Source organism: Pyrus communis, chromosome 10 (genome assembly GCF_963583255.1).
Source record: "Pyrus communis chromosome 10, drPyrComm1.1, whole genome shotgun sequence".
NCBI classification, from domain to species: domain Eukaryota; kingdom Viridiplantae; phylum Streptophyta; class Magnoliopsida; order Rosales; family Rosaceae; genus Pyrus; species Pyrus communis.
Window position 1 is genome coordinate 23,539,569 of NC_084812.1, and position 25,036 is coordinate 23,564,604.

The window sequence follows — 25,036 nt, forward strand, 5'->3', positions numbered from 1 at the left end:
CGTTAGTGTTGTTATCACTTAATGGTAGTAACGTTATTATATAAATTTGGTGGCCTAACAAATATTTATTTTCCAAACATAAAGTAGTTATTCGAAATGTTTTCAAAGCCTTTGACTAATTTAAAATCACTGTTAAAAATTTGGTGCTTATTAGTACTTAACCCTAATAACTAATACAAACTTCAAAGAGTATACTACGGATAAAATTCGGGAGGTCCTCCAATTAAAGGGACTTCAACGTAATAGACAAGCCCAGCCTGGCCAAACTTGTGGCCACAATAATGGTGGATTTGTGGGCATGAAAAGGCTTGCAAAGCCGAAGAAACTTTATTGTTGATAACTAGAAATTCATTCGCTTCACGAACTAGCAATTAAGAGATTCTATGCAAGACCAGGATGTGGTAGTAAAATTTTGTTGTCTTCGGATTTGACAAAATTGTACATACAAAATAAATTAACACATTTGGTTACAACCAAAGTCACGCGCCCAATAAAACAAATTAAACATTTTTGTTTATAGCCAAAGCCAAGCACCCAATGAGAGGGGGTTTGGCTAATAAACCTCCGATCCTAGTGTAGTTTCTCTAGGAAGAGAGGGAGATTTAGGTTGGATTGCAAAGAATCAACTTACTTGAGAAGTGTGTAGAATGAAGTATTTATAGAGTATAGAGCATGTCAAATGTGTATGGTTTCTTTCCTAATAATTGTTGTACTTCACAAGTCACATTAATTTGTTGACCAACAACATCTCGGCCCCTAACTTCAAGAGCGTTGTAAATATTAAGCATCTTGTCCGATGGAAAAGCTATCATGCCATGTGTCAGTGTCTGATTGGCCAAATGGTGTTATTCATTAGTTGCAGTAGAAAAGTATCTTTAAGATGTTGAAATATCTTCAAAAGATGCTTGAGAATAATCCTTTGAGATATTATCAAATAAATAATAATATCTAAGAATTATCTTTAGAGAATCCTTAATTGAAATTTGATTGTGCATTCTTGAATAAAGGAATATGTGTTCATTTAGGAAAGCTTAAAGGTAGGAATTAGTTATTGATCTACCTTTAATTCCCTTACCTTATTTCCTTGACATGGCAAGTGGAGCTTAGAGAAATTTTCTTGGTGGTTGAACTGCAACAGATATGGACCTTACCAATTTAATGAGGTTATTCTTGTCAATAGCTAATAAAAATCCACATATCAGCTCTAGAACTTTATGAATTATTTTTGGGTCCACACCAGCAACATAACTAATTGAAGAATGCACCCTAGATAGGATGAACCAATAACACACATACATAAAATTAAAACGCTCATTTGGAGTGACTTATAAAAATCTCACCAGAGAGGCACTTATTGACAGAAATACAACCCCAACAACACAAGAACAAAATTTTAAAAGAAACAAACTACGACGCATATAAATACTATGTAAGATCCATCCAATGATGCCTTTCACATCAACTCGAATCGAATCAGCCTAGATCGGGATCAACATATAAATCAGGACCACCCTTAGTTTTATTATTGTGCATAGGTTGAGCCAAGGTGTACAACATTCCCAACACAATATGCGACTTGGATACCAATTACTCAAGACAAGAGATCTTCGTTTGGTTGCTAAACCCGAAGTATAAGAAACGTCGATCGACCGAAAAATACCGGGAGGATGTAGATCTCGTAGAGATGAAGGAGATAGTTGAGATCCGGTCATGAAAGAAAAGAGGTGGAAGGAAAGGTTGAGTGGCTAGGAAGAAGGGGAGAAGGGTGCCACTGAATCGACAAATAGCAGTGAGTGTTAAATGTTTTTCCTACATTGTTTAAACCTTGGATTTTTTTTCAATTTAGTTTTATATATTACCCCCTCCAAATAAAATTTTAGCTCAACCACTATTAGTCTTGATAACGAGATATATCTTCGAGGATCTACTTTGTGGAGCAAAAAATAATCCTAAAAATTTAGAAGTTGACACGTGGACTTTAGCTAAAAAAAAAATACAAGACTTGTCTCATTAAATGGGACGGCACATTTATATTCTCACACACAACTTAGCATTCCTGGAAGTGCAGGCATTGGACTATGACTGCTCAAGGCTCTGCTCGTGGCATGGAAAAGTCAAAGATATTAAATATAGGATTAATTACTAAATCATATCTTTAGTACATTCTCACTTGAACACTAACTCTATCAAGTAAGGAATCCCTATCGCAATCAATTAGAGATTCTCACCATTATTCCAAGATATTATCTCCTAATTAATATCTTGAAAGTCTTTTTTCTTTGCGCATCTTACCAATGGCACAACTTGGTTAATAAGAGGCCGCCGTGTGTAAGTCAAAACCCTACACCATGGACGGCCACTACCTCTTATTAATACCCTCATCACCTCCAAATTTTGGTAAGCTGCTACGCAGACAAGCCCTAAACACTCACTCATTTCAGAGAAATTAACTTGGGCATCGTGAAGCTTTGGTCTTTGATCAAATGTGTTGAATGTTTTGTAAGTACAAATTCGTCAAGACTGAAGACGGCATATTTTTGCTATCACACATTTGTTTTTATATGGGCTAATGTGTAAGCCACATGTGTACCATATTGACAAAAGACAACTCATCAATTTAATAGAGACTTAGATATTCAAAGACATGAAAGATGTAAGTACAATTCCAAAACTTCAGGGTGCAAGGAGGAAAAATTAAAACATCATTACCTGTGTTTGAAAATAACTCCAAACATAAAAGGAATGTAGTTAACTTTCTTAATACTATTAAGATAGAGAGAGCTACCTAGTATTATGATCTAATAATATGTCTCTTTATAAGTGAGATGTCTTATGTTCGATTCTCGTCAAAGGCAAATTTAAACAACATTATTGCTAGCTCATTGTAAGGCTTAACCCAGTCTCACATGACATTAGTGTAGATAATATTGTTTGTTAAAAAAAAAAGATAAAGAGAGATTGAGATTTGAGAACACACTTACTTTCTTTTGGTTTGGACACTTATCTTGAAAGAAAAAAAAAAGAAAAGGATGTTAACTTTTTTAACATACGCTTTTTTCTGCTAAACAATTTTTAAAATGGAGTTTTAACTAAAAATTCGTTGTACTGATCACTTTAAAGAAAAACTACATTTTTACACTAAAAAATCAATCATGGTACTATTCATTTTACCCTTTATTTTGTTCTTATCATTAAAACTCGGGGCGTTTGTTTGCCCTCACTAACTTGGACTAGACTGGACTGGACTAGCTATTAGTCCAATACTGTGTTTGTTCCATGTTGGGACTAACATTAATGAGACTAAAGGGGACTAGCATGGACAAAACCCTTCACTAAGAGGTCTTAGTGAGACCCCCCAATAACCATGGGACTAGCTAAGACTATCCTCTATTTCTCGTCCTTGTCATGCTCAACGACCACTCCCGACAAACTCCTCGTCATCGCCTGTCACCTAGATTAATCATTAACTTCCCGACTCTCTTTCAGATCCATTTCACAACCAACTTTCATGTAAAATATACCAAATTGAAGCTGGGAGTGACAAGATTACGATTTTACTTGAATCGAGGCCAAAATGTGATCGAATGTGGTCGGAAAATGGCCTGGAAGTCTCGGCCTGTTTGGGCTTCTTCAAATCCATGACAAATTCGAGCATGCAAAGCTAAGATCTCGGTCCAGGGATGGTGATGAATTTTTTGGCGGTGCTAACTTCATCCAATTTAATGAGGGTTGGCCAAAAAACACATCGGGAAACCTGCAACTCGTCGGGAAAATTGGAGCCGTGAGGTTCCGTTCGAACAACGCATAACTAGAGAGGGAGGGAGGACAGAGAAATAGAGACTGGAATCAATAAGGAGTTTGACCAGGAATGAGAAAGAGACATGAATTGAGAGGTCTGAGAGGAAAAAAAGAGGGAGAAGGTGGGACGATGAGAGAAGAGGAAAAGAGTGGGACGGAAATGGTAGGAAAAGATGGAGAAAAAGATAAGATCATAATAAAATATTAATAATTTATATATTAAATAAAATAATATTAGAATTTGTTATTATCCATCTTCTTAGTCCAATACTGCACCAAACGCTTCACTAAGTTAGTCCAGTTTAGTCTAGTCTAAGCCAGTCCAGCTTAGTCCTTGAAGCTAATCCAGTCCGAGATAGTCCGGCGCAACAAACGCCCCCAAAGTTTTTAAGTTATTTTCATTAGTTTTCTTTTTTTAAAATACCAACGAAAAAATAGAATAATAGTGGAATATTAACGTTCCATTTTTCATTGCAGACATTGGCGTACGCACGTTGATAGTGGAACGTTAGATATGTTTTTACTAACTCAAGCATGAGCATGGCACACCATCTAATGCACTGTGTTGATTCATAAAATTGGGTTGATCTTAGATTAACTAAATCCGAATGTAAATCACACATACGTATTATAACACAACGATATGTCGTGATTCGCCTCAAGTTGAGGCTATGTCCACATTGGAGTAAACCACAATATATTGTTATGTTCTTATGCGTATGAGTGATTTACGGTCGAATTTAGTTGGTGCAAGATCGATCCAATTTTATGCATCAACAAACTCCAATTTCCAAAGTTGAATTTTTCATCTAGCCAAATTTGTAAAATTAAATAAAAGAAAAACATGACTATAATAAATTTGTAAAACTAAATAAAGCATAGTTGAAATACATCCACATAAGGAAAGTATCTAGCCAAATTCAAAAAAGAAAAAGCAATTGTTCATATATGGCACCCGTGGTTGGCATGCCTGATAGCTACATATCCACAAATATAAATTTCCATGTGCCTTTTCCCAATTGGTGCAATCCCATAAAATATAATTTCTTTTTTATAAATTAGTCTCACAAATAATTTGGAGAAATGATAACCACACATTTTTATTTTCTCTATACATGTATATGTTTAATCTTATATTTTTTTTGTGTATTTATCGTCCATTAGCGAGGTTATTGGTTATTATTTGATGTGATTACCATGGTGGAAAATAAACGCTAGGCCCATAGCAATTCAGTTTTTCTTCACCCACCCTCACAACTAAGTTAACCTCAAGTGCTTTGTTTTACATTACCTCATGATAACTTTGAAATACTTAGTTTAAAAAATATTAGAATGAAAAAACTCATAATTATTATTATTATTATTATTATTTTGTAATTTAACAATGAGAAGAGCTATATCTACATATTTTAGGCAAACGATGAGATAATTTACATTAAATTCATATAAACTATGGAGAGGTCACTACAAAAAAACTATGTTTTTCAAGCTTTTAAATTTGATTTACATTACCCTCATGATACCTTTGAAATACTTAAGTAGTTTACAAAATATTTGAAAAAACCCATAATTACCTTTTTTTTTTTTCTTTTTTTTTTTTTTTTTTTTTTTTTGGCAATTTAACAACAAGAGGAGCTACATCTACATTTTTTTGGGCAAACAATAAGATAATTTACACGAAATTTATTTGAACTATGGAGAGAGGGAATTGAACACAAGAACTTAGATGAAAAAACAATTACTCTTAACCAACTGAATTACAATCCACTTGTGTTATATCTATAGTTTGAGATTATAAACCATAACTATATATGTATATATTTATAGGCTTCATGATGTTTTCGTATAAAGAGAATAACAAGAAATGTTCCATGATCAATAAACTCATTACCAATTTACACTGAGGATCACACTAGGAAGTGTAAGACTATGCTTTGAGTCATTCAAACAATGTGAGTCAAACTCAAATTCCATTTGCGAAGAAATAAAAAACAAAAATAACACAAGTGAAAGAAATTAATCAAGATAAATGATAACTACATATAATTTTTCTCCCTCCACACACTGCTCTTTAATTCAAGTCATCAAATTGTATAAATCAAACACAAATAACAAAAATAATTAAACAAAAAGATATAAATTAGAAAGAAAAAAAAAGGTTTGATTATCATTTTCATTAATCAAAACGGGACCAAAAATAGAAAATATTATTCGGTTACTCAAAAAAATACAATGTTTGGCTACTCAAGGATGACGGGATGATTAGGAACTCTTACTCAAAACTCTTCATGTTCGAATCACAGAGTTTTGTGTTTATGATTATAACTCGTTCATATTATAAATCATTATGTAAATATCATCTCTACAAAAGATGAATTAAAATTATTGTTTAGTCAATCTATTGTAGCAAATACATAGATGGTTCATAATGTTTATATTAATTTCGTTCATCTATTTTTATACAGTTCAAAGACTAAACAACCTTAGTTTTAGTTGATTTTTTGCAGAAGCTATACTTATAGAGTGATTTATAATGTGAACGGTTATGATCATATGCACAAAGTTTTGTGAATCGGCAACGTATAATTTTGAGTAGGAACTCCAAATCAATTTTCGGCAGGGTGAAATTCTTCATAGTCTCCCCGTACCGGAATGGTAGATAACTGTAATTTGTCATCCGTTGTCTCTTTTTTTTTCTTTTTTTTTTTTTTTTTTAAAGAAAAGAAGTTTTATTTAAAAAAAAAAAAAAAGAAACCCTAGATATTGTTATTATATATTTAAACTAAAATAAAATAAATAATTGAGGAAGAAAAATGGAAAAAGAAAAGGAAAGGAAAAAGGGAGAAGAGAGAGTTTAGAGAGAGAGAGAGAGGGAGAGAGGTGTTAGGGACTTGGGAGTCTACAGTCACCTCCTTTATCTCAGCCTAGCAACGCTCTGCACTTGCCATTTCGCTTCTCAATTCCCCATTTCTTCTAATTCTCAATTTCGCATTACTCCCCTTTTCATTTCTCTCTCTCTTCATCCCTTTTTTCCCATTTTTTCAAAATTCTCATCTCTCTCTCCTCTCTCTTCTGTGTATTGGGGAACTCTGTGGGTGTGGGTGTGGGTGTGTTGGTGTGTGTATATATCTGTGTTCGGATCTCCGTCTCAGTCCGCAGATGTGTTGCTCTGTCTACGCTCGAATCGTCTCTCTCCTATTTCAAAAACTGCGGTTAGATTCCTATTCGCCTCAATCTCTGCTTTCGTTTTCTTCAGCTAGGGTTTACATTTTTCCGGATCTGTAAGTTTGCAAACTCACAATTCGACTCGTTGCAATTCGCATTTGGGTAGACGCCGGAGCTCTCAGAATTGCGATTCGAGAATGAATTATGTTTTCATTTCTTCAATTTATCGCTTTTCCGAGCTGATTTCGTCTGAATTCTGACCTTTTTCGTCGATTCCAGGTTTTCCTTTGTCACGATTTTCTCAGCTCTTAGTTCATTCCGTCCCTAGGTTTGAGCTTCCGATTTCGGTTTCGTTTTCAATTTTTCGTTTCCGGTTCGGCGGATTTTCAATTGCGCGCAAAAGGACGTGTCTTTGGCTTTGGGTCGATTCCGCAGCTTCAATTGTTGGATAAATTTGCATCTGGCTTCATCTTCCCTCTGATTCAGGTATGTAAATTTACGGGTTTTTGATGTGATTGGGTTTGTGTATAAATTTCAATTAGTTCAGCTGAGGGTTTCAATATTTATCATCCATATTGTAATTAATGTGGTTGCCATATATAGACTTGGTTCTAATCAACAAAGTCAATTGTTTTTTGTTTTGTTAAGTGTGTGTTTAATCCCGATTTAATTATGATTTGGATATGGGTTTGTCTCTGTATTAGTTTATTATACTATCCCACACTTTCCTTGTTTTTTTTTTTTTTGGCTTCTGAATGGGGTTAAAAGGATTTAATTCGACCTTTGAATATAACTCACTGCTTATCCTTTTGTGGGTTTTAAAGATCTGGATTTTATAACATATCATTAATTTGCATCTTAGTGTTGTTATCTACTCATCATTAGTGCTGAATAATGACTGCATGGATAAGTTATGATGCCATATTTACCCCCATATTGCCTCTCAGGACCTGCTTTTATGATTTTCCTTACTGTTTTCTTTCTGTTTACGGGTTCAATTATTTTTTATTTTTTAATATTTGTGTCCTTTGGAGTATCGGGTGTCCTTTGTATTTATGACATGAGCAAATTTCTGTTTAAACCACTGGCTATTTGTTTTTTTTTTTTTTTTGGTTCTGATCCATAATTAAATATTTGTGGCCGGAGCTAGAGTGAATATAAAACAAGTGGGTCGCAATTGGCGCAACGGTTGTGTTTATTGTCATTTTCTTTTATCTTTTTATTCCAGGTTGTCAGCCTGCTCTTTGCATGGTCTTGGCTCTTGGTAGGAGTTTTGATCACAAATCAAGAGATGAGTCGGACAACAAATGAGAGTGAAGATGGAGTGCTGTCCAAGGATCAGATTGATTCTCCGTTGATGGATGAGAGTAATGGAGGAAGTGGAAATGGTGGAATGGTTCTAAAGAAAGGACCATGGACCTCGGCTGAAGATGCAATTTTGGTGGAGTATGTTAAGAAGCATGGGGAGGGAAACTGGAATGCCGTTCAGAAGCACTCAGGCCTGTTCCGTTGTGGCAAAAGCTGCCGGTTGCGATGGGCAAATCACCTAAGGCCGAACCTGAAGAAAGGGGCATTTACTCCTGAAGAAGAACGTCTCATTGTTGAACTCCATGCCAAGATGGGGAACAAATGGGCACGCATGGCTGCACACGTAAGTACATAGTTTATTTTTGTCTTTCTGTATATGGTTCGTACCAACCTATATTTCCTTGTATTGCCTCAAACTTAGTTTTATATGGTTCATTCTTTTGGGATTTTTTTTTTCAAAGCTTTAGCTGCAACTTTTGATTTGGTGTTAGTGGCATGCATCTTTTGCATTAAACATTGATATATTCTCCAATTATTCCCTTATTTTCCTCCAAACTTCCTAATTACATTTCAATGTTGTCATTATATTTGTTCAGCTTCTAGAACACAATAAGAAACAAAATTAAAAGCCAGTAAAATCATAAAAAAATAACAGTAACAGTTCCCTAGTTTGATAGGATTCTAAACATTGATCTCAGTTCTCCACAACTTCTCAGATGGAAGTAACTTGGCTGTGGAATCTATCAAATTTTTTGTAGTCCATGTGGTATTCATATATATATATGTATTTTACTACAGTTTGTTCTTGTTGTTTATGTTTAATATGTTTTGGGAATTTTAAGGAAACTATAAAATCTTGGTAGAATGCAGTAACAGAAATGTATAATCTGACATTATAGTTTGCATCCCTAAAAGGGTAAAGTATATTTTCTTACCATAGGGTAAGAGAATGAAAATTAATATATGGCATTATTTTTAAGCTAAAAATTGGAGATCATTAAAGTGTATGTTAGGAAACTAATGTAACAAGATAAAAGCTCACTGTTGCACACAATGCATGTTGTAGCAGATGCACCATATTAACCTATCTCACCTAAATGTTCTTCAGACTGGTACTACGTTTTGCTATTTCTATTTCTTGGGTTCCTTGAATGGTTTTTTCTCACACTAGTTTCCAATTGAAGATGAAATAAATTATCAATTATTTTCAGCTTTATTAGAATCTTAATTTTCGTAGTATTCTTCTCAATGTATTTTCCTTTGTTTATTGGAAATGATTAACAGTCTTTTTTCCACTCCTTAGTTGCCTGGACGTACGGATAATGAGATAAAGAACTACTGGAATACTAGAATTAAGCGGCGCCAGAGGGCTGGCTTACCACTTTATCCGCCTGAGGTGTGTTTGCAAGCATTTCAGGAGAGTCAACAAGGCCAGTCAAGCGGTGGAATTAATGGTGCGGACAGAGATCAGCATGATTCTATGCAAGCTAACAGTTTTGAGATACCTGATGTTGTATTTGACAGTTTAAAAGGAAACGGTTGTGTCTTACCTTATGTTCCTGACCTCCCTGATATCTCTCCTGGTGGCATGCTGATGAAAGGTCTTGGTTCTGCTCCATATTGTGGTTTTATGCCACCAACGATGCATCGCCAAAAGCGTCTTCGAGAATCAACAGCTTTATTCTCTACTTCTGGTGGTAGTTTCAACCAGTTTGATCAATTTCAAAATGATACTTATGATAAAGTTGCTCGAACGTTTGGGTTGCCTTTTCCTCATGATCCTGATCCTACCACCAGGAGTCCGCTATCTTTTGGTGTAATTCAGGGTAGCCATTCCCTTTCAAATGGCAATTCTTCTGCTTCTAAGCCCACATCCGGGGCCGTGAAGCTGGAGCTCCCTTCACTCCAATATCCAGAAACTGATTTAGGTAGCTGGAGCACTTCTCCTCCGCCGCCCTTACTCGAATCAATTGATGCTTTTATCCAATCACCCCCACAGGTTGGTACATTTGAGCCAGATTGCACTTCACCACGTAACAGTGGCCTGCTAGATGCTTTACTCCATGAGGCAAAAGCTCTTAGTAGTGCAAAGAATCATTCATCTGAGAAGAGTTCAAATTCATCTAGTGTTACTCCTGGCGATTTGGCTATAGGTTCCAATTTGAACATTTGTGAGACAGAATGGGAAGAACGAGATCCGATTTCTCCACTGGGTCATTCTGCTACTTCGCTGTTCAGTGAGTGTACACCTATTAGTGCCAGTGGAAGTTCATTAGATGAACCGCCACCTGCTGAGACCTTTACTGGTGAGTATCTTAATCTATGAGACCTGGAGACGAATGAGGTTGACAATAACATTGTAAATTGATTCTTAATTCATTTTTGATAGTCCCGTAGCAACATTTTTTGTGTTAGCAGTTTGATAAGTTCTGTATCTAAGTGCAGGATAAGTACTGTCCTGCCTCTTATTATGACTTATGTTGCTTGACTGTTCTGCCAGGGTGCAATGTGAAATCAGAACCGGTAGACCAAGCTTGGGCACCAGATAAAGAAAAAGAAATGGGACTTCTGATGGATTATACTCGTCCTGATGCTATACTTGCTTCAGAATGGTTTGGTAACGGCATGCATGAAAGTATTGCATCGCTGTTGGGTGATGATTTGGCAGCGGAATGCAAGCACCTGGCTTCTGGCAGCCCTACATCAGATCAAGGTTTGGGTTTTAGTTCATGTCCGTGGAACACCATGCCTCCCGTCTGTCAAATGTCTGCTCAGCATCCTTAAGAAACCGCTCCGTCAATTGTATGAATCTGAAACTTTTGTCACCTAATTCATGCTGATGATTTGTTAAATGTAGGGGGAAGTGAGTCCTGGTCTGAGAAAAGGTCACTTGCGATCGAGACTTGTGGGGTCTGTTGTTATGCACGAGTCATGGTTGTGTTTTCGTTTGTGGTTTTCATTCGGTTTCTTTTCAAACAATGCAATGCAATGCATGTATGCCTAAACAGAACCATATGTGGTGTACCATTTGCTTGCAGGGTTTTGCTATGATTGTAGAATAACTATGCATTTTCGAACATGGAACCGTTCTCATACTATGGAACCTGCCTAGTTGGTTTCAATTTGTTTACCGTTAAAATTGGTCTACATTGTCTATGCCCTTCTTCCTTCTCTCTGTCTTTTCTTTTTTCCCTCTGATTAATAATGTGGGAAACACATGATCAAATGTATTCATATGGCAGAGGTACACCGTCACCGCAGCCCGTGCTGTGTCACACCATAATGGCATTGTATCATTATACAATTAGTACAATGGTAGTGCACTCGTGCTATAAAAGTTCTATTCGCAAGGGTTGGGGTACTTTACAACATATTTAATTACAATTCCTTTGCCTAATGGAAGGTTGTCGTTGTACTCTCTAGTACTTAGAAGTGAACAATATTTGGTTACTCAAAGATGAGTAGGAACTTTTACTCAAAATTCTTAGTGTTTTAATCACAAAGTTTTGTGCTTTTAATTAGAATCGTTCATACTATGAATCACACTGTAAATATCATCTTTGCAAAAAATAAATTAAACCTAAGGTCGTTTAGTTAATCTATTGTAGCAAATACATTTACGGTTCGTAATGTTTTTACCAATTTTGTTCATTTGTTTTTAAACAGTTTGATGACTTAACGACCTTAGTTTTAATTGATTTTTTGCATATGCGATATTTATAGGGTGATTTATAATATTAAGGGTTTTGATTATAAACACAAAGTTTTATAAATTAACAATGAATAATTTTGAGAAATTTGGAGTAGAAGTTTCTACTCATTTTTAAGTAGTCAAATATTGTTTCTCAGAAGGGTGCTTTCATAATAAAAGAAAGTCTCGTTTCAAGCGTCCTTTTCGTTAAATTCGAGTCGTTCTGTCAATTGATATCCATGGCGTCATTGGGCCACGTGGTGTGTTGGATTTGGATACGCACAAGAAGCATTTTCTGAGAGCATTTCAACACATCCTTAATTGACAAGGCTAGATCCAAATCCAACCCAGAAAGCCCTTCTACCCATTTTTGGGCGCCAAGGCTGAGCCGTCATGGCTCCAGCCATGTCAATTATGAGTCCAAGCTCAAATTCATGACGTGGACGTCGGGTTAACGTCAGCGGGTTAGTTTAATTTTTTTTAACGTCAGGCACCGGCGCTACGTGTGCCCGTGAGGGAGGGTAGTGCATCACAACCTTACGCATGTGGTCCGCACACAACAGCCAGCTAACTCCAACGACAATATTTGAGCCACGTGACCGCATCTCAAATGTTCATTTTAAATTCTCACTATAATCAAACGGTTCTAATTATTTTTCAAAATAAAAACATTTAAAGAAAAAAAATTATCCAAAAAATCAGAAAATTAATAACTAAGTAAAGAAAATTAAAAAAAAATATTCCAACAAATAACAAAGCATTTTTATTAAACATAATTCAACAAAGCATTAAAAATATCATCATTCAACAAAGCATTAAAAATATCATCATTCAAGAAAGCATGAACCAAAGGACAATTCAATCTCCCTGATTTTCTTTCAACCTCCAATTGTGTTCGATCAAGTCAAGTTCACATTCGTCATGAATATAAGAAGATTGCATTTCAGTAAAACGTTCCATCATTCTGCTGAACAAATGACCATCTCTTAATAAGGGGTGTGTTGCATAGGTGGTCCACCAAGGCACACCCTAGGTGAATCATAAAGTCTTGTCGTTCTCGTGTTCATCGGGTCCGGTTCGAACACTTCTAGTACATCATAATCATACTCATCTTCCACAATCATGTTATTAAGCATGATGCACATCATCATCATACTTCGAAGCACCTCTTGATTGAACAAATGAGAAGTGCCCCTTAAAATTGCTCAACAAGCTTAAAGGATACCAAAACACCTCTCCACATCTTTACTATATGCTTTCTGCTTATAGGCAAAGTATTGTTGCCGCTCGAATTGGGCTGTGCAATTGTCTTGACAAACATTGTCGTTCCATCTGCAAGGTAATACCCACCTGATCGAGTATGTAAGGGAATTGATTTCATATGTGATTTGAGGAGAATCCCCTCTCAAGACGTTTTTGAACACTGGGAATTAACCAAGCACGTTGAGGTCATTATGAGAGCATGAAACAACAAAAAAAAAACATGCCAAATCCAGGTGTCGTTACGCAACAGCATTTAGAATGATACTTATATGCCCCTTCCTATTCCCAAAATCTCTTTACCAGGAACTTGGACACTTCTTCCACTGCTAATGCATACAGTTGATGGTTCCAATCATGTCTGGAAAACCTCGTGCCTCAGTTTTTTGTAGTAGCGTGTGGAATTCCGCAAGTGTTGGACTACAGAGATACTCGGTGGTGTGTATAGCTTCGATTGCCTGCAGAATCTGTTCAAGCACTCTAAGACCGTTGATGTGCCCATCCTTGCAATTGTTGGTATTCACAAGAGTTTACTAACTCAATACCAAAATATGTGGGTGATAAGTTTACAAACTCTATCACATCTCTCACTTTCACTCTCAATAAAATTGGACAAAGAAATAGAGAAAGGAGGGAAGCAACAAGCTTTGGTAAAACACTTGGACTTTGATATATGAAAGAAGTAGCAAGCTTGGTGATAACAAACACTTTGAAATATTAGAAGAGTTTACAACTCTTAAAGCTTACAAGCTGAAAATGAGAATGGAAATGGGATTTGGATGGGATGATTTAAGCTTAGCAAGATGGCCTATTTATACAAAACAGAAATTGATAAACAATGCAACAACACATGCAATGAATGGGGTGTTTAACATCTTTACACCCTTTAAAACACATGCAAGAACTTTGGACAGTCTAGCACACATATGCAGCTATCTTTCCAGCTTGCAATCAACACTCTTTCGACTAATACACAGCATCACACTGCTGTCTTCCTGCTAGCACATCACATGGCAGCACACTTGCTGTCTTTCATCACCATTTCAGCTAGCACATGGAGGAAACTTTAGTCTTTGTAGTTGCAGCATGTGTGAATACAACCTGTAAAGAAACTAACAGCTAGAAGCAACCTTTTACAGCTTGTTTTTATTTGAATTTCCAACACGCCCCCTCAAATCAAAACGCCTTCATGCCTAGCATTTCACGCAATAACCGGAATGATTCAACTGGTAGTGGTTTAGTGAAGATGTCAGCCACTTGTTCCTTTGTGTGACAATAGACAAGCTCAATTGTCTTTTGCTTCACATGGTCCCTTAGAAAATGGAACCTGGTATCAATGTGCTTGCTCCTTCCATGTTGAACAGGATTCTTTGCAAGTTTGATTGCAGACACGTTATCCACATGAATCACAGTCGATTCCACTTGTGGATGACACACTGACTTCAACAGATTTCTTAACCAAATTGCCTCACACACGGTTGAGGCTACAGCAACATACTCGGCTTCACATGATGACAAAGCAACAATTGATTGCTTCTTTGAAGTCCATGAGAAAGCTGTTGATCCTAGAAAAAACACATAGCCAGTTGTGCTTTTCCTTTCATCTTGGTCACCTCCCCAATCACTATCTGAATAACCAAATAATTTTGCATCTTCACCAAAATTATAAAATAGACCATAGTTTAGAGTACCTCTTATGTACCTCAAAATTCTCTTGGCGGCCAGCCAATGAGACTCCCTTGGTGTTTCCATGTATCGACTCACGAGTCCAACACCATAAACTATATCAAGTCTTGTGATTGTAAGGTACCTTAGGCTTCCAACCAAGCTTTTGTACACGGTTGAGTTTACAAACTCACCTTCTCCTTCCTTGGACAGCTTCAATCCAATTGCAACTGGAGTGTTGACAATATTGCACTTGTCCATATTGAATTTCTCCAATATATCTCTCATGTACTTTTGTTGAGAGATGTAGATACCGTCACTTCCTTGCTTCACTTCTATGCCAAGAAAGTATGACATTAATCCATTGTCAGTCATCTCGAATTCATTGAACATGGATTGCTTGAACTCACAGAACATTGCTTCATTGTTTCCTGTAAACAACAAGTCATCTACATAGAGACAAATAATTAAGAACTCCCCTTTTGCACCATTCTTCATGTAAACTGAATGCTCGTATGGACATTTCTGAAATCCATTTTGGTGAAGGTAGTTATCAATCCTTAAGTTCCAAGCTCGTGGTGCTTGCTTGAGGCCATACAAAGCCTTCTTCAAACGATACACCTTTTCTTCTTCTCCTTGTACTTGGAAGCCTTCCGGTTGTTCCACGTACACTTCTTCCTCAAGAACTCCATTAAGGAAGGCTGACTTGACATCTAATTGATAAATTTTCCATTTATGCTGAGCGGCAAGAGAGATTAGTAATCTTACCGTGTCAAGTCTTGCAACTGGAGCATAGACTTCATCATAGTCCACTCCATACTTCTGTTTGTAGCCCTTTGCTACAAGCCTTGATTTGTACCGATCTACACTCTCATCTGCAGTGCGTTTGATCTTGTACACCCACTTAACACTAATAGCCTTCTGATTTGGTGGAAGCTTTGTCAACTCCCAAGTGTCATTCTTCTCGATGGCATGGATCTCTTCTTCCATGGCTTTCTTCCAACAATTTTCTTCCACAGCTTCATTGAATGAGAGAGGCTCATGGTCTGCATAGAAGCAGAAAAAATTGGTTTCTTCTTCTTCTTGTCCATAAATCTCTGTGAGACTCCTTAACCTCACTGGAGTTGAGGAGCTGCTTTCCTCACTAGATGTAAGACCACTCCTTGCAATTCTGTGCACTGGAGTTGTTGTGATTGTTTGAGCAGGCTGTTGCTCAATAGGTGGTACAACTTGTGGTTCTTCAAAATCAGTGGAGACGATCTTCTCTTTACTGACTTCTTTGTTGTTCCACTTCCATGTCTCTTCCTCACTGAAGATGACATCTCTACTAACCACTAGTTTGCTAGTTAGTGGGTTGTAGAGCTTGTATGCCTTGGACTCTTCACTATAGCCCACAAACACACACTTTTCACCTCTATCATCAAGTTTCCTCCTCTTGGCTTCTGGAACTTGAGCATATGCAACACACCCAAAAATTCTTAGGTGTGTAACATTCGGCTTGTATCCACTCCAAGCCTCTTGTGGTGTCATCCTCTTGACACTCTTTGTTGGACATCGATTCAACAAATAAATCGAACAAGCTACAGCTTCTTCCCATAACTCTTTTGGCAAATTCTTCTCCTTAAGCATGGACCTTGTCATGTCAAGGATGGTTCGATTCTTTCTTTCGGCTATCCCATTTTGCTGTGGGGTATAGGCAGCAGTAAGTTGATGCCTAATTCCTTGCTCCTTGCAGTATGCTTGGAAAGCATTGGAGGTGTAATATCCACCTCTATCTGATCTCACAACCACAAACTTGTGGTTACTTTCAGCCTCTGTGAGTGCCTTGAACTCCTTGAAAATTTTTAGGGCAGCTGACTTCTCCTTGAGAAAATAGACCCAAGTCTTTCTACTGAAATCATCAATGAAGGTAATAAAATACCTATTACCTCCATAAGACATGGGATCCAATGGACCACATATATCTGTGTGCACCAACTGCAGTGGTGCCTTTGCTCTCCATGTATCACCAACAGGGAACGATAGTCGTGCTTGCTTGCCAAGCACACAACCTTCACATACTTGGCGTGTGGCTTCAATCTGGGGTAAACCACGAACCATTCCTCCACTTGACAACAACTTTAGGCCATTGAAATGAAGATGGCCAAATCGAAGATTCCATTTCCATGACTTATCTTCCATCACACCGATGTTGCAACTCCCAATCTTTGTGTTCAACTTCAACAGGAACATTCGGTTCTTTGACATTTGAACACGTGCAATAAGTTTTCTCCTTGCATTTCTGAGAGTGAGAAACATATTCTCCATATGTATAATGTACCCTTTCTGGAGCAGTTGACCAATGCTTAGAATGTTGCTCTTCATACCTGGTATGTAGTAGGTATCGGAGATGTATTCTTCTTTACCATCCTTCTGGATGATCTTGATCTTCCCTTTGCCTTCAACTGGCAACTTTGAGGAGTCACCAAGACTTACAGATCCATAGGCCCCATCTTTTAGTTCGGCAAAAAACTCCTTCTTTCCACACATGTGATTGCTTGCACCAGAGTCCAAATACCAAACATCTTGTTGGCTACTGGAATCATGGTGTGCCAGCAAGACTGTAAGTTCTTCATCAGTATTTCCACTTGATTCTGCCATGTTGACATGCTCACCATTTTTATGTGAACATTCATTGGCATAATGTCCATATTGCTTGCAATTGTGACATTGGATATGCGCCTTTCCTCGAGTAGATCTCCACTCTTGAGACTGACCTCGATTTTGTGCATAGCCTCAACCTCTTCCTCGAGCTCGTCCTCGGCTACGGTTAGATGAACTCCCACGACGTGAGTTCCACTGCCCACGACCTCCATTTGGTTTGTCAATATTCAACTTTGACTCCAAAGCTTGCTCTAGCATTGTGGGGTTTGCATTCTTCTGAATGCGTTGCTCGTGAACTAGGAGGGATCCTAGTAGCTCCTCTGCGCTCATCACCTCCAAATCCTTGGATTCCTCAATGGCAGTCACCACATGCTTAAACTTAGATGTGAGTGACCGGAGTATCTTCTCCACAACTCGTACTTCATCGAGTCTCTCGCCATTTCTCCTCATCTGATTTACTATCACAATGAGCCTTGAGTGATAGTCGGAGATGCTCTCCCCTTCATTCATGTGAGCAGTTTCAAAATCTGCTCGAAGTGACTGTAACCTCACTTTCTTGACTCGATCTACTCCTTTGTAGATTGTACTGAGTGTATCCCATACTTGCTTGCTCGTTGTTGCTTCTGCAACCTTCTCGAACGTTGAATCTTCCAAACCCTGGTATAGAAGATACAGCGCCTTTTAGTCCTTCTTTCGTAAGTCCTTGAGAGTGTTCCTTTGATCCGCAGTATATACGGCTTCTTGCTCGGCAGTGGGTACAACATACCCACTACTGACAACTTCCCATAGCTCCTGTGATCCAAACAATGCTTTGAATTGGATGCACCATCTTTCATAATTTTCTTTCTTCAATGTGGGAACTTGGAGTTGCACTAAATTGGACGCCATAGCTACTGCACTTGCCAGAATGGTATTCTGGCTTTGATACCAATTGTTGGTATTCACAAGAGTTTACTAACTCAATACCAAAATATGTGGGTGATAAGTTTACAAACTCTATCACACCTCTCACTTTCACTCTCAATAAAATTGGACAAAGAAATAGAGAAAGGAGGGAAGCAACAAGCTTTGGTAAAACACTTGGACTTTGATATATGAAAGAAGTAGCAAGCTTGGTGATAACAAACACTTTGAAATATTAGAAGAGTTTACAACTCTTAAAGCTTACAAGCTGAAAATGAGAATGGAAATGGGATTTGGATGGGATGATTTAAGCTTAGCAAGATGGCCTATTTATACAAAACAGAAATTGATAAACAATGCAACAACACATGCAATGAATGGGGTGTTTAACATCTTTACACCCTTTAAAACACATGCAAGAACTTTTGACAGTCTAGCACACATATGCAGCTATCTTTCCAGCTTGCAATCAACACTCTTTCGGCTAATACACAGTAGCACACTGCTGTCTTCCTGCTAGCACATCACATGGCAGCACACTTGCTGTCTTTCATCACCATTTCAGCTAGCACATGGAGGAAACTTTAGTCTTTGTAGTTGCAGCATGTGTGGATACAACCTGTAAAGAAACTAACAGCTAGAAGCAACCTTTTACAGCTTGTTTTTATTTGAATTTCCAACAGCAATCTCATCTATCGAGTCCGCGAATGCACCCTAATCAAGCATTCTAAAGGAGGCTATAAGTTTTGCTCTCAAAGAGGCCCCATCTTATTCGCACTAGTTTCTGCATGAAGTATGAGCCGTAATTGCTGTAAGAACTTTTGTGTGAGAAATGGTCCAAACCATTTAATAAAGGAAATATGGTTATAGTATACGTTATATACATTAAGTAAAAATTTAATATAAAGTGAGAAAACCATATAACTTGTACAAATTATGAAGGGAAGATAGTTACAAAACTTGAAGAAGAAACGGACAGCAACTACTACCATGATAGGTGCAGCAGTTGCATCCTATAAGTCAGGTTTTGATCCCCTTTCTCAGGTAAGTTACAAGGTTTTCATAACGTGAATGCTCGTCCTATCGAGAGCAAGAGTTCCATTCCGTTTCCAAGAGAAAGGAAGGTCCAAATCTCATCTCAATCATCTCGTCTATGACAGCAAGTACATCCCTAGTTTCTGCAAAATGATGATTTAATGAATATTGGGACTAGTATAAATGCATGCGTGTATATCAGTTTTAGTTCATCATGCAGGGTTGATCTCGATCTCTGAATGAAGTATATAATTAAGGGAGTTTTAACGAAAAGCCTACGATACTGTTCACTTTAACGAAAAACTATATTTTTACACTAAAAAGTCAATCCTGGTACTATTCACTTTACCATTTATTTTGTCCTTATCATTAAAACTCAAAGTTTTCAAATCATTTTCATTAATTTTCCTTATAATTAAGTCCATCAATTGCACACATCATGCGTGATTTTGTTGAACATGTGAGGCTGCATTCTATATCGGGCTCGAAATTTGTGAGCAGGGTACAAAACACCAAGGATAAAGTAATCTTCCAAGAGATCATCCCTCGGCCGTACCTACATCTGTTGATATTTGGTGTACGACCGACACGTAAACCGCCACGTCGTTGTTGGCTTTCTTCATCAAGCATACCCACTGTTAAAACAACTTGGGAGTTTGTGTGCCTTTTGCTCAATTTCTTCTTTACGCTGCCTCCGCAACCGGATAAAGTAAGACATCAAGATAACACTATTTTTATAAAATTTGAGAATTGAGATGGGTAGAGACGGTTGGCGTGAAGATATGAAGAATGAATCCTAATATTTATAGACAATTGGGAGATGAGATTGAAGGTAGGATGAGAACACGTGATGCGATAAGAACAACTAAAATTGACTTAAAAATCTAACAAGACTTTTGATAGGCATGGACACATGGTATAAGCATAGCCACCTATTCTAAATTAATCTCATATGTTCAATAATTATTAAATAATTGAATTAGACATTAAAAAATAAATATCTTTGAGAAGAGTAACAGCCATGTCAGTTACTGTTCACAATGGGTATATAGTGAACAGTAACAGCCACGTGCCAAGTCTAGTCCTATGTCCAAATCCACCAAAATGAGCAGAAATGCTCTGAGAGAGCCGGAGGGATCCCAATAGGCTATAAGCCAACATTCTCAAATCTCTTGTTAATAGGGAAAGAGACTTTCGAGTAGATGGTACTTTTTAGAACCTTTAAACTGTTATAATTCGGAATGAGATATTCTAGGTGTTTTAATCATTAAATTTTTGTTTAAAAATACAAAAGTTAATATGTAACGATGCCCGAAGTATCATAGAAATCATTTCACGATGCTTTAAAGTACGAGATATTCTGGAGCACCATAAAAATTTTCTTTTTTCTTGATGAGAAGTGATTTTGCACTCCTTTCTCCTTTTGCAGACTATTGTTTCATTTATATATTTTGAGATTGAATAAATTAAAAAAAAAAAAAACAAAGAATAGAAATAAACAAAGACATACAACCGAAAAAAGAAAAATAGTTGGAAAAAAAAAATTGAAAAGAGAAAAATAATTTGTAACCATTTGGTTTTTATTTTTTGTGTTACTGACGAAGGGAAACTATATAGGTAAAAGGACCAAGGAGGTTCGAAAAATAGTCGATGAAAGATGATGGGAGAGAAGTAGGAAAAATGTACAAGGAAAATCTAACAAAATCAAAATAAAAAATCAAAATCTAATTTAGGTTGGTTTCATTTTTAAAGTTTTGTTTTTATTCATTCTTCCTTATTTTTTCCCATATCTCCATAACCCTTCTTGGTCGCTCTTTTCTTCCATATGATGTCATCTTATCTCCAGCACAAAAAAGTAAAAAGTGAAAACTAAAAACAAAATAGTTATAAAACGCGCCCTTCAAATTTTGTCATTATACCATCCATGTGAATGAAACCCTTAAAGTTTAACGATGAAAAAAAAAAAATAAAGATGTGTGAAAAGAGACAAAGATGTGCAAAAATCACTTCTCAAAATTAATTCTCTTTTTGTTTCTATGAACTAGTGTAACCGTATCAAAAGAATTATATATGATCTGAATTAAAAAGATAACAAATATCCAGGAAAAATAAATAATGCATATCAAACTTATGAATAAAATTATAAACATACGAAATTAGAACGTTCCGGCCTTTTGCAATGGAGACGTACCAGTGCAAGTTCAACCCAAAAAGCTCGATTAACTTCTGCACTCTTTTTCTCCCCATGACTTGCACGTAGAGATCTTCCCATTGTATAAATAAACAAAGAATTACGAGACAAGAGTGCGTGCTCAAGGAGAAAAGACGTGTGTGCAGAAATTATTTCCTGTAAAGAAGATCTCACCATTATTATTATTATTATAACGTCGTTTCTCTCTTGTCTTTGGTACTTGCAGAAGTAGTACCCAAGGGGGAATTCTCAGAGACAGTAGAAATGCTAGACCTTTCTGTTTCTGACGGAATAGTAGAGTTGGGATGCATGTAGTCTTTGGTGGGAGTAATTTCTATGCTAATATAATCAGTACCATGCGATTCAGAAGATCCTGGAATGCTTCCTGCTGACTCAGATTGTGCTGGTGAGAAGTCTCCAATGCAACGAACTGGATTGGCAGCATTCAAGGAATTCAAAGCATTCACCACCTGCCATTGCACCACAAACACAAAACTATACCCATCAGATTTCTTTTGCCCCAGGTAGGTAGGTAGGTTCCTTTCAAAATAAGGGTTATATAATGTGTAGAATTAATATGATTGACGAGCAAATTAGAGTACTGCAAGTCTTGTTTGGAGTCTAGGACTGAATAGGAATGGATAGCCACTGAATTTCAAAGCATATTGAAGGTAGAAGTGAATGATTTTTCATTTGAAGGGGATTAGACAAGAAGGAAAGTCGTCCCTTCTAAGGAATGGATTGTAATGGGTAAGTTTTGTTCATGAGTAATAGATCTTATCCCTTTTAGTTGGACATAATTTTCACTTCTTCCTTTAACGTACCTTCATTAAGTTATAAACACATCCAATCATAGATACCAAAGGAGGCCAATGTCAATTGTTGGGTTAGTATTTTATTCATTTTTCTTTCAGTAATATTACTTAGCCATACAAAACTAACCATATTCTTGGCCGTCCTGTATTATATGTGGGATGCATATGTATTAGATTCTTAGACATGCGATCATCAATGTAATTTAGTTTTGCATGTCTAGCAATTACTCCTTTTTTTATATTTGGTATCACTTTTTTTTATCTGTCATGTAGCGGTTCTTATATATCCAATATTTGATATTTATCTTTATGCTTGTTCCACTATTTATCTATATGCATTCAACTTTTGTCCTAGGTTGATGCTTTATGTTGCAGCTGTTGTGTTGAAGGACTAGATTATGCAGACGAAATTATCACAGTCTACTATCAGGTGGACTTACAGCATCCATAGTTAATCTGTTGTGTGGATCCCTGCTGAGACATTTTTCGGCTACCCGAACCATCCAATAAAGCTGGTGAACATCATGGCAATCCACATTACTCGGATCGATTAAATCTGGGTAGTTCCTTTCTTTTAAAAGTGGTCTTGCCTGGCAAGAAAGTTATAGAATTGTTAGTTCAAAATAATAAATGGAATGTGAAGTGACATACTAGAAGGCTGCTCCTTTTCTTAGTAATCTGTTTGTCATTAGTAGTTAAAGTTTCCTTGTGTAACAAGTAATGACCAGTGGTGGATATATTTTTAGAATTATTTATGGCATGGAAGCTCTTACCCATTCCACAAGACTTTTTCCTCCAAGCCTCTTGTCAGTAGACCTCAGTCCTGCGATGAGCTGTAATATAATGACCCCGAAAGCATAAACATCTGTCTTAGTTGACACCTTCCCATTTTCTGCATATTCTGGTGCCAAATATCCCAAAGTTCCGACAACTCTCGTTGTATCTGATGATTGATCTGAGTCTTCAAGTTGACTTCTTGCAAGACCAAAATCTCCTAGCTGTTGCATAGAACATGTTAGACGAAGCATGAACGTAGGTATTTTGGTTAATATTTGAAAATAGGATGTGCACCTGCCCCAGATGGTTTTGTTAAAATGCCATAGGTTAGGTTATTCAGTTTAGAAACTGTGTTATGAAGAATACATGACGTTTCATATAACAAATTCGAGTCACGTATTAACGGTAATGTTATAGGTTCATAAAGCTGATATTAAGGGCAGACATATCGGTTTAGTTACCAGTGCTTCATGATCGTGTGTCACGAGGATGTTGTTCGGTCTCACATCTCTGTGGATGATGTTGTTTTGATGTAGGTATAGTAAGCCTTTTGCAGCTCCAGTAGCAATTTTTATCTTCTTGTCCCAACCGAGAGGTCTTCTGTTGTGTTCTGCATGAAATTAGAAAAAAGTTATGCAGCATTTAGGGTTAGACTTCTTTATCCTGAAATATGAAGGAAAACACTTGATTTTTTTTCCAAAATTACGGGTTCTTCTAAGTTGTTCGCAACTTACTTGATAGATGTTGATCCAACGAACCATTGCAAACATATTCGTAAACAAGCAGCCTCTTGCTTCCCTCTGAGCATGATCCTAACAGCATTACCAAATTCTCATGTCTTGCCTTACTGAGTACATGAACTTCAGACTCAAATTCTTTCTCGCCTTGGCAGCTTGCGTTCTTATGCTGCTTAACAGCAATCTTAAGCCCATTAAGTTCTCCTCTGTAGACGCAACCAAATCCACCTTCCGACAGGAAATTTTTGTCGGAAAACCCATCCGTGGCAGCTAGGAGGTCAGCATAGGTAAAGTCTCTCTTCCATCCAATCGTTGGCCGTTTATTCTTGCAACCCGTGCATACTGAATTTTTGAATTCTTCATCTATTCGACATTCTCCTGTCCAATCGTCCTTGTAGCTATGCTGTTTCTGTTCATCGGGACTCCCAGCATTATGTGTTTCCTTTTGATCCCTTGCTTGAATCTCTGCAAGTGGAAATGGGGACCGCTCTCCTGCTTTTCCTCTTTCAGCATTTATCGAGCTTTCTTCCTCGTCATAATTACGAGCAAAACTAGGATTCAATAGGTCAGTATTCCCCAGAGTGGAAGTTGACACTCTACTTGCTAGCTGCAGATCACTTGTTGATGTAGATTTCCTATAGTTAGATCGCGGGTCTCCACAACCATCTTGTTCTTTTCCAAAACTGCTCGCACGAGGACTTGGAGATTCTGAAACAATGTGCACTTTTAGTCAAGTTGCATTTGGTACCGACCATAAGAATTTGCAGTTATGTGTGATAATATAGCGAAAAATCTCTTTTGATAGTAAATTTAATCCATGAACTTGGAACTTTGAGTCCTAGATTGTACGAGTTGTGATTAAATTTCTTACTTTTAGGAGAAAGTCCTTCCTCTGGGCTTCCTGGTATCATTTCATCATATCTTACATGGGAGCTTTGACTGGGTCTTTTGGCGACTGGTTTGTTGATGTTCCCAATTGCTTTTGGCCCTCTCAATTGTTCAACAGAATTATGTTTCATCCTCGATATACCACATGGCAACTTCTCCA

At 37.1% G+C, this 25,036-nt stretch overlaps 2 protein-coding genes across 2 annotated transcripts; one reads left to right on the plus strand and one right to left on the minus strand.

Moving 5' to 3' along the window:
* Nucleotides 1-6,709: 6,709 nt before the first annotated feature.
* LOC137748682 (transcription factor GAMYB-like) lies at nt 6,710-11,418 on the plus strand. Its single transcript, XM_068488853.1, has 5 exons — nt 6,710-7,010; nt 7,243-7,449; nt 8,192-8,614; nt 9,575-10,577; nt 10,772-11,418. Exons 3-5 carry the CDS (start codon nt 8,255-8,257, stop codon nt 11,053-11,055), a joined length of 1,647 nt encoding a protein of 548 aa, XP_068344954.1. The 5' UTR covers nt 6,710-7,010; nt 7,243-7,449; nt 8,192-8,254; the 3' UTR covers nt 11,056-11,418.
* Nucleotides 11,419-21,847: 10,429 nt separating this feature from the next.
* LOC137748026 (probable serine/threonine-protein kinase PBL21) lies at nt 21,848-24,743 on the minus strand. Its single transcript, XM_068488129.1, has 6 exons — nt 24,737-24,743; nt 23,986-24,696; nt 23,713-23,861; nt 23,248-23,472; nt 22,915-23,064; nt 21,848-22,129 (listed from the first exon to the last, which is right to left on the minus strand). The coding sequence occupies exons 1-6, from the start codon at nt 24,741-24,743 to the stop codon at nt 21,848-21,850; spliced, it is 1,524 nt and encodes a 507-aa protein (XP_068344230.1).
* Nucleotides 24,744-25,036: the final 293 nt, after the last annotated feature.